This window comes from Condylura cristata, unplaced genomic scaffold, assembly GCF_000260355.1.
Source record: "Condylura cristata isolate star-nosed mole 26May11 unplaced genomic scaffold, ConCri1.0 scaffold00031, whole genome shotgun sequence".
Lineage (NCBI taxonomy): Eukaryota > Metazoa > Chordata > Mammalia > Eulipotyphla > Talpidae > Condylura > Condylura cristata.
In genome coordinates, this window is record NW_004567132.1 from 13,304,999 (window position 1) to 13,316,270 (window position 11,272).

General features: G+C 38.3%; 1 protein-coding gene across 1 annotated transcript in view; it reads left to right on the forward strand.

Moving 5' to 3' along the window:
- Positions 1–11,272, forward strand: part of ANTXR1 (anthrax toxin receptor 1) — a 206,992-nt gene that overhangs the window by 191,972 nt on the left and 3,748 nt on the right. Inside the window, exon 18 of the mRNA XM_004691474.2 lies at positions 11,142–11,272. Coding sequence (XP_004691531.1) covers positions 11,142–11,272 — 131 coding nt within the window. The remainder of the gene's footprint in view (positions 1–11,141) is intronic.

The following is an 11,272-nucleotide window of genomic DNA, read 5'->3' on the forward strand; positions in this document are numbered from 1 at the left end:
CATGTAGCTTCCCAGTTTTCCCAGCACCAGCAGATGGTTCTTTTAAGAAAATTCAGGTGGGGGTCTAGTCAGAAAGTCAACACCACCCTTAGACTTCAATAGATTGAGCAGATCAAATGAATGAATAAAACAGGTTTTAACTAATCAAATCAAAATTATTAATGAAAATTTGTTTAATAGTGCACCCATCAAATAGAGAATTCGTATTAGCTTCAAAATCTGTAAAATTTGACTACATAGTAGGTAACAAAGAAAACCTGAAAAGGGAGAAGCCACAATTTCCCACCATAACACCAAAAAAAAATTGACTGGAAGTTAGCAATAGAATATGAAACATTTTTTTAAGTACTTAGAAATTTTAAAATACTCTCACAAATTACTGTTTAAGGAAAAAACAAAACTGTAATTACTAAAATTCTAGAAATTAATAATAATATGGTGGTTGTAAAGCCACAGTAAAAAGTATATGGGGATTTGGTGAAAATCATAGCCTTCAATTTTTTCATTATTAAACAAGAGAAAGCAAAATAAATGATCTAAGCATTCAGTTAAAGCTTAGAAAAGAATATAAACTAATCTACAGAAGGCAAAAACAATGAACCTGAATATAAGAACTTATTGAGGAAAGCAAAGCAAAAATAGCAGAACTGAGAAAGCTTAATTTTTTTTGTTGGAAATACAACATCATTGATAAATCTTACAAAGTCAAAAAAAGTCAGAACCAGTATAGATGTATATTAATGGCAAAAGAGATAGGACAACTTGCAAATAAAGATATTTGTTTAACTAAGAATTTTAAAAATCTTGATGAAATGAATGATTTTCTAAGAAAATCATTGGTAAATTATCGACATGAACTCAAGAAAAAGCACAAGATTGAATAGATCAATACTTATAGCAAAAACTTCTAAAGTCACTATAGAGCTGTGCTCTAGAAAAACAGCATTTCCAGATTTTGAGAGAATTTTCTCATGGTTTTGATGAACAAATAACTTTGATACTACTTCAGAAATAGAGTATATTAAAATATGAAAATCTTCCCAATTTCTTATGTGAAGTCAACATAATCTTAATGAGAAAAACAGTATACAACAAAAAACAGTAAATCTCACATATGAAATTAGATACAAAATCCATAATCAAAAATTAACAATTGATCGTAGAATATTTCAACAATTATTTTAGAAATGGTGGGGTAATTAGAAGGTAGACAGTAAATGGACTCTTCATGCCCAATAAGGAATGTAAAAACTGCAGTTGGTATTTTCATATGATAGATCACACACCCAATGAAATGTCGGGGGAAAATGGTCACAACCTATTGTTTTTTAAAAAAAACTGTGATGCTGAATGATGCTATTTTTATAAATTTATACATTACTTTGTGTGTGTGTGTGAGAGAGAGAGAGAGAAAGAGAGAGAGAACACTAAAAGGTTAAGCATAAAAAGTGTCAACTTTGCTACAATTTAAAACTTTTCTCTCCTGTGTGTACTTTTCCCAAAGAAAAAGTAGAATTTTAAGCAAAATAATTTAAAGTGTAGGGTGGTTTTGTTATTTTTTCTTACATCAGTGTTCATTTTTGTACAATATTTGATTTTTCCCATCAGGTGTAGACCCCATAATCATCCCCCTACCACAGGACCCATGACCATCGACATAGTTCCTTGTACTCATCATACTCATCCTTCCCCTGTTTTGACCCCTGTGATTCCCTCCCCCATTGCTATATGCCTCAGATATATGGTTTGCCTACAAGTTTTATCTTTGTCCTGGTCCTCTGTTTGCTTTCCTATAATCCCTCTATAAGTGAGGCCATCAGATGTTTTTCTTCTTTGTTTAGTATAATCCCTTCTAGTTCCATCCATATAGCTGCAAATGGCATGAGTTTTGTTGTTGTTGTTGTTGCTCACTGAATAGTATTCCATTGTGTATATATATATATCACATCTTCTTGATCTGTTTATCTGTGTGGGGGCACTGAGGTTTTTACATATCTTAGCTATTATAAATAGTGCTGCAATAAACACAGGAGTGCAGCTTTCCCTGCAAATTAGCATTTCTGTGTCCTTTTGAGTTCACAGAATTCCATTCCCATGGATCGCTGAAACATATGGTATATCAATTTTTCATGTTTTAAGGATCCTCCACACAACTTTCCATAGTGGCTGAACCAATTTGCATTCCCACCAGCAGTGTAAGAGGGTTCCTTTTTCTCCACATCCTCGCCAGCATTTGTTGTTGCCAGTTTTTTTAATATGGGCCAGAAAAACTAAAAAGACACTTTTCTAAAGAAGAAATACCAATAGATTTTGTTTTTAAGTAAGTCTTAGCTCTGTACTAATTCTCAACAAATCATACATCTCCTCATATCCTACTAGAGATGTCTTATTTTTAATTCTACTCTTTCATTTTTTAAATTTCCTCCTGTTACCAAACATTTCCTCTGTGCTTTCATCTTACCCTCAGTTTGGCAAAGAAAGAAGTTATTATAGAAAGAATGCCAGCATGTGTGTCAGCAAAATGAGTCAAAGAACTGAAAGGATTGACCTTGGATCCTTTGCCATGAACAGCACACAAAAGGCGGGCTATTATATGTGATTTATAGATGGGACAAGCTTGAGTGAAGAAAAGGAAGTTGAGAAGGAGTGTATCATCAACACTCACAACACACCCTTCCCTTTATCCTGAACTCCACCTTTGGGAAAGGGGGAGAAAGCACGAAGTGTGTCTCTGTGGCATTTTGTGAATGCTGTCAAAAGAAAAGTCAGGTCATGGTAGCTCTGTGATCAATGGTGGACCAAAGCTGAAATGTAGAGCTGAACGAAAAGGAAGTGAGATGGCAGAAACAAAAAAAAGCAGAGGTCAGTATGTACTAAGGAACTTGGGTATTTTTCTACAGAAAGTAGTAAAACATTGACAAGTTTAAGCAGGAAAACAACTGACTATGTGGCTGTGGATATATACATAGTCGCATACATAAATGTGATGTATACATGTGCATATACATCTTGTTTATATGTATATTTATATTTTGGAAACCAAAATATCACTGAAAAAGAGAAAGACTGGTGGCAACAAGACTGGTTGGCTTAGCAGCCCCAAGAATAGAAGATAGACAACAAGATAGGGAGAAGCGAAGGAATATGATGGGTATTTAAGAGATACATCAGAATACTATGTTTCCTGGTCATGGCAGAAGATGACCAAAGCCCAGTTTCTACTTATATCCCCTCTACTCAAAGGATCAACCTTAATCCACTGCCTGTAACTCAGCTGTAATTCCAAACTCAGAGAAGAAAGAACCTGACCAGCCTAGCTAATCAGGCTAGGTATGCACCACTGAGTAATCAACTATGGCCAAAGCCAGCATCACAGACCACAGTATGGTTGTTAGGGGTTTTGCTTAGAGGGATCACTTGACTACTATCTTTCTCTATCTTTGGACTGTATTCTTTATGACAGTAGGGATGTTTTTGGTTGTTCGACAATGTCTGCAGCACCTTATAAGATGTCCAGGAAATAGTCAGCACTCAAAAATCATTTGTCAAAAGGATGACTTGCTTAAATTACTTAAATGAAGAAATCATAGACAGGACAGAGCACTATTATCTTCCAGTATAGACCTCCATCAACCCCCTGTTTACGTGTCTCATTTATCAGAATAGCACAAATTCAGCAGGATTATATCAATTGTCTTCAATATGCCAATTAGCTTTTGAGGTCCAACTGAGAACCAAGCCCCATTTACAAGTGAGAACCTGTGCTTCTAATTCTAAATAACTGACTTAGAACAAACTTCAGAAACCTAATTCATTTGTAACTTGAGTAATCCTACAGCCTTCCAAACAAGATAATCAATAAGAGAACTAGGCCAGAGAGAAAAGGTATTTGTCTGAAGAAGCATGGCATACCTATTATACTCTTTCCATCTGATTATTTTAGTATTCTTCCTGTGAAATCCAATTTCCTTAAGTGACCTCTGTTCATAGGAAACTATTTGGTATAATTGTGGGAGCCCTGGCATATTTTAAACCATGTCCAAAGGCCAGCTCCCTCTCCACTGAGCATGCCTGATACCCAAACAGATGTTTTATAACACTCAGCACACATGAGCTCACCACTGGCACGTCTTACACACAAGCCCACAGCTCTTCTCGCATCTCCCCTGTCATTCCACACACCCAATTTCACAACTCACAGACTAACTCAAGCCCTTACCCTAGTCACAAAAGAGTGGTAGGTGCAGAGTTCAATTTTAAATTTCCAGTTTATTAATATTTTAGAAATCTAATGACCAACTGGGAAATATGCAATACAAAAAAAAATTATATGAACTAAGTATAAAAAGATGTGCAAACTGGCAACCCCAAAAGAATTCAGATTCAAATATTTGAGGGAAAGGTTCCAAAGCAATTCAAATTTTGATGGAACCATAAAATGTTGGGGATGAAAGACCTTTGGACATCATCTAGCTAGTGTCACAACTTTATTGACAGAAGAAGATGCTAAGACCTATGGAGAGAAGTGACTACTCAGGGTTTCACAGAGTGTGAGAGTGGCAGATTGGGAGGTAGAAACTCCAGCACTGACCCACAGGGCAGATCACAGCCCCACAGCTCCAACTGCCTGCCTCTCTTCTCCATGGACCATCAGAGTCTGTAGTTCAAGACTGGGAAGAAGGCACAAGTACATCAGCAAGATCTATTATCCTGATTACACCAAATTGCTTCTGTGTGTGGCACCGCCAATTTAGACAGAGAATTTTGTTGAGGAACAATTCTTTTGCTAAATCAATCAAAAGTAACCAAAAACCGTATTTGTAAAGATAACTTCTCAGAATTTCCACGTGGAAGTCAAGGTCAGCACATTGGATCCTGCTACTTACTCTTCCTCTAAGAGCCTAGAAGGTGCCAAGATACCATGAGGGAGTGACTATGGAGACCTAAACTCACATCAGGAGTGCATGGTCCCTTCTTCTCTAAGAAACTAAACTTGCAAGGAATATCTGAGCTTTCTAAGATTTCCCATCTCAGGCATTTGAGAGTATTTGTTGAACTCCAACTTAGATTTGAACCTAGTGCTTCTATAAAGAACTCAAAAGACTCAAATGCTGCTGCAGAGATGCTCACCAGGGGCAATGTTATACTGAGAAGAGTACTAACAAATATAAGTGGAGGGCTTAGGGTGACCAGGCTGGACATCCTGCAATAAAAGGCAAAGAATTAATTCAAAGAGTGAACAAGGACCAGATCACAAAGGGCTTATGTTAGTAGGAGGCATTTGGATTTTATTCTAAAGACAATGGGAAGCCATTGAAGGATTTTGACTTTAAATTGACCAGACTCATGTTCTGGAAAGATCTCTTGATAGCTATGTCAAGAGCTGATGGATTATAGCAAATGCTATATTGTATTATACCAACTATCCGTGCTTTAGGGAATTATTTGCATGGTTAGTCAATTATATACTGTAATCAGAATAATACAGGGGAAAGGGTCTATAAGCCTAAGACAAGCAGAGCTGCTTTTAATCCTACTTCACCAAACTATGTGCAATGTAATCTTGGTCGTCTAATTTTAATAAATCTGAGTCTTCGGACTCATTGCTACACAGTGAAGATAGTAATACGTAGGTCCATATGGTTTTAATAAATAAAAAAGACGATAGTGCCCTGGAGTTTCTAATACTCTTCTTAGAAGATTCAACTCAATCATGACGGCACTTACTAGCTAGGAAGAAAGTCACCTAGCATCCTGCTAAATCACCACCTAGCAGGAGATATTATTACATTTTCTTGTTAGAATTTAACCAGAGTATCTTATTGTTCATGTGTGGAAATAACTATTTTCATTTTTGTAAATAAGCAGCTGAGGTAAACTGAGGTCAAAGCCTAATCTTGGATCAGAATCAAATCACCAAAAAACAATACTGCAAAGAATTTAACTGGCTTGTTGAATATCAGTATACAAGAGAGCAGCAATCATCCTAGCAACCTTTTAACTAAACACTGGTGCAGAGTTTTTGGCAGATATGACACTGAGAACATCTGGCCTTTCTATTATCCCCTTGCAAGCAAAAAATGATGTCGTGTAAAGTGATCTTTAGGCCAATTATATGGTCTAAGTGTTACAGTGCTGTGTTGGCTCCTCTGGCTCCAGGTTTAAGAATTTAATTTGTAGCCACACCCCTCCCTGAAGTCCTAATTGCCTCTTACTGTAACCGACCCCAAGGATTCATTTATACCAAGTCTGCACCTTTTTTCAGGACAATAAATATGTGTAAATGCATGGTCAGTCAATTGTGTGTGTAAAGCACAGTGGGAAGTCCTATAAGAATAAGTTGCAGGAATTCTGTAGCAATGAGAGGATAGAAAGGGGGGCACAAGAGAGTGGCTCTGGAGGGCTGGTCTTATAACATGTCCAACTTACAGGGCTTTTTTCCTGTGCCAGTTTCATTATGGAGGCCAGGTGTGGGATACAGAGACTCTAGCCTGCCTCTCACTTAGAAAGCACTAAACTAGGAGTCAGAAAACCTGATACTACTTCCAAATCACCTTATCCACGACAATGTCATTATTGTGTCTGAGCACATTACCCCATCTAGACTCAAATTCACCTACTAAACACCATGTGCCAGGCACAGTTCCAAGGATTTCACTAACACTGATTAAGTAATCCTCGTAATGACTGTAAGTGGCAGGTGGTATGAGCATCCCCACTCCACAACACATGGTGGGGGTGTCACACAGCAGGGATGTGGCAAAAAAAGTGAACCAGCCCCCCTCCCCACAGGCTGCCTACTGAAAGCTCTAGGCTGTTATACTCAGCTCTGATGACGAGGGATCTATAAAGCCACAGCCCAGTGCTCTGAGCAGAACTGTGGGTACATCCCTTGGTGTTACTGACCATAGGAATGCAGCCCTTGCCTTTCCCCAAATTTCCCCATCCTTCAGCTGCTTTGGCAGAGAGACAAAGGTGGCAGCTGGAGGGTCTTCCTCCCACCTCATTCCCGGATCTGCTCCCACCACCCACTTTAACTCCATCTGCAGCAGGCGATGTAAGAGCTCATCTTCTATTCTGAGGACCTTTTGGGATTCTAACATGGGTTGTGAATAGGAAGGCTGGGAGCTTCTAACTGTCTCTGAAAAAAAATCTGGTAAACATAGTAAGAGTTACAATTATGTAAAATAAATAAACAAATCTCTGGATTAATGGACCTCATCTCACCCTAGCCCACCCTCACTGATCCCTATGGGGAGGGAGAAAGGAAAACACAGCCAAATGGGGCCTTGATACCAGACACTAGCAGCTGCTTCTCCAGAATTGGAATTATCCTTCATCTTTAAAGGGAATTAATCTCTTGAGTCTCTTGGTCTGACTTAGCATGTCTAGGAACGAACAGCAGAATATGTAGTACAGTAAACCCAACTCTGCATTGTCCATTACAGGAATTTATCACAGATGGTAATGATTAGGATTCTAACATCTTGCAGGAAAGAGTTTTATCCAGATATAAATAAACTGTAACCAAGGCTTAGATTTATAAAGCTGTAAAATAGGGCAGCTGGACAACATGGAATTTACAGTACTGGGTTACAAAATCAACTTTACACATGAAAGCTTGAACACAATATGTGATTTCTGGAGAAGATATCCAATAGTAACTTATTTCTGCAGAAGTGGACCCCAAATCAAAACCTAGTAACATTAGGTCCCAGTTCAATCTCATGAAACACAAGCTCAGAGAAAATGAGAGCTGGCATCTAAATATAGCACTGTAATTCTTAAACAACTTGCAGTCCATTAATGCTTGGCTCCCCCTTGTCACGCTTCTCTGGCTAATTCTATGTATTGTAAATGCAATTTCAGTTCATAAATAATACTGCCCAAGGCCCTATAGTTTCAAAGTGGCTTCAAGTAAATCAACTTTGACCAAGAGTCCCTGCCATAAAGGGCATTCATAAGGCTCACAGCTGTGGCACAGTGATGCAAAATAAGACCACTGTAAAGGTAAGGCTTTTACAGATCAAATAACTATAGCATGCAGGATTCAGTGTGCTGTACAGACAGCAGCTAGAGAAGAAATTGTGCCGAGTAGCAAGGATAGAAAGACTGGAGTCATCAGGGAAAGATATGTAGAGGAAAAGTAACTTATGACTTGAAGAATGAGTGAGATGTTTACCTGTGAGGAGTGGGTTGCTCAGTACCTGATGCTTCTCACAAATGTGCATCAAGTCCCTGCTGTGGCTCTCAGCTCAAATCACACATTTGTAGTTCCCTCATGTCTGCAGGTAATTAATTGGTCCTTCAAGTTCACATATGCATTCCCCCTCAGACTTCTTCAAAAGACCTGGAAATAGAAACTATAGCACTTCTGGACATAACCCATCCAGATTTGACACCAGCAAGTTGGTGTCCAAGGTGAGAGTGAAGCCAAGAAATGTCCACATCCTACCCTAGCCGTAATGCTGCACTTTATTGGGTTAAAAAAAAAAAAAAACAGAAGGAGAAAGGGACAGTGCAGTCCTAGAGAAGTAAGGCTTCACCTCAACTCCCTTGTAGAGGGATTCTGTTGGTATGCAAGACACATAAGAGAGAGAACAATAAGATGCTCCCACCAACTTGGGGAGTTTTGAAGGGAGGCCAGAACCACACAAAGATGACCAGTACTCTGCCCAGACAAGAAAGGAGGGTTCTATGGTAAATACAACGGAGTAAAGACAGTCAGAGGAACACTGTGCTCTGTCCCTTGCAGAGCTAAGTGTTGGACAGGAAGCTCCCAAGTGCCTTTTGAGATTACTATTATCTGCTAGGGAGAAAAGATGGTGAGATCAGGACTCTGGAAAGCAAAGAGGAGAGCCCATAGGAAAGAAAGAGCTCTTAGGGCTAGATTTCAAATCTAGATTTCTAGAGGTTACTGTGGGGGGGGTTCAAGGTGTCTTTTCTGCATTGTCCAGTCAGGATTCCAAGAAGGGTTGCTAAAAAGCAGAATTCAGGATTGACACCTGCTTTGCAAAAAAATTGTCCCCATGTCATGTTTCTTAAGAACCTACAGTTATCTGGGCAGGTATAAGAAGAGGAGCTCCCTCAACCAGGGCCCATTCAAGGGAAGTTGCTCATAGTGTAGCTTTGGCAGAAGCAGAGTATGGAACAGAAGCTGTCTTGTTCAGCAGAAATAGCTACCTCTTTGATTATCTACCCAGCACCAGCAGTTGAAGGGGCAAAAGGAGGACCGAGAGGAAAATGCAAAAGGCCCTCTTAGAGTCACCCCAATTTACTATATTTATGACAATACAGAAAACAGATTCATTTGTCACCCAATATAAGAGAAGCTCATGTTGTTAATCTACTGCCTCCAAGAGTGTAATGGAAAAAAGTTACTTTTGGCTAATATCCAAGATCTTCAAAGAATTCATTCAACTCAACAAAAGATAAAGAGCATAATCAAATAATAGGCAGCAGAGATAAACACTTCTCCAAAGAAGATATACACATAGATGATAGATACATGAAAAATGCTCATCATCACTAAGAAAATGCACATGAAAACCACACTGATTGGGGAAATGCACATCAAAAACATCTCACACCTGCAAGAATGACCCACATCAAAAATATCAGAAAGAAAAAGTATTGGTGAGGGTGTGGAGGAAAAAGAACACACTTCTACTATTGGTGGGAATGTCGACTGGTCCAGCCCCTTGAAAAATAGTGTGAAGGTTACTCAAAATATAAAAAAAAAAAAGATCTATCATATGATCCAGCAATCCCACTTCTAGATATTACCTGAAACACTAATTCAAAGGAATACATGTACTCCTTGCTCACTGTTACAGTGAACTATTTACAATATTAATTACAATGGTGAAGCTATGGAAACAACCTAAATGCCCCATGACAGGTGAATGAATAAAGATGTAGCATATGTACACAATGAAATATTATTCAACTAATTAAAAAGATGAAATCTTTTTATTTGGGACAACATGGACAGAAATGGAGGATTGTGCTACTGAAATAAGTCAGAAGGATAAAGACAAATACCAGATGATTACATGTGGAATATAAAGAAACAAAGCAAAGGTACAGCTAAAAATAAACCAGAATAAGCCCTTGATATGTGATTGCAGAATTGAGGCTACCAGAAGGTAGGGAGGGGATTATGGTGGAGAATTTTAGGACAATTGGTGGTAGGTGTGATATGGGAACATACATCTGAAGAGGTATAAGCCTATAGCCCTAAAACATGCAGTGTTGTAAATAAACAGTACCTCATTGAAATAATGTAGTTAAAGTATAAGTGAAAATTTAAAAATTATGATCAGTGAAAAAAGAACTCTGATGAAACATGTTTTTAGGAATTTATCACTTAGCTGTAAATTCCTATAAGGTCTAATCACTAGTTGCAATGGTTCATAATTTATAATTTAAAAAACAACTATAAATTCCACTAATAGTATATTTCTATGGATGACAAAATTTTTAAGAAAAATAAATGACAATTTTATGTTCATGATTGCATTTTAATAATGGTGTTCATTATATGTAGGCAGAATAAACTGGAATGAGCCTAAGAATTCAAAAACCGAAGAAATTAGTTACCTTTGTTCATAAAATTTGAGGACCCCATTTTATAGGACAATATAATCCTATAGCTGAAGGTATAATAGCTCCAGAGTCTATTTTGGGTTTGAATCACCAATCATACTTCTTCCTCACTGTGTGAATTTGGGAAGGTGACTTAGCCTTCCTGAACTTCAGTTTCCTCACATGAAATGGAACATTTAATGATAATATTTGGCTGACAAGGCAATTGAGGAAATTAATTTTGATGACCTCGATATGTGGCTTGAGCCTGTGTATTAGGGGAAGGTCATTACCCTTCTTTTCCTTCTCCTTGGTAGGGACGCACTAGGTAAAATAAACATTAACAAATATCTTTGTAACACAGTAAGCCCAGAAAAAAGGAAATATGGGATTTATTTGCTATCAAGTTCTACTATATACCAGTAGAGCATTGTCATAAAGTGTTCACTTTCTACATATTTCTTTAAAGCCACTCACCCCACTTCCCACCTGCCCTGTTGTAGGCATTGCCACTGCAATCATCAGCTCATGTATCCTCTCTGGTTCTCTTCCAGGGGCGCTGTATCAACTTCACCAGAGTCAAGAACAACCAGCCTGCCAAGTACCCCCTCAACAACTCCTACCATACCACCTCGCCACCTCCCGCCCCCATCTACACTCCTCCACCCCCTGCACCCCACTGCCC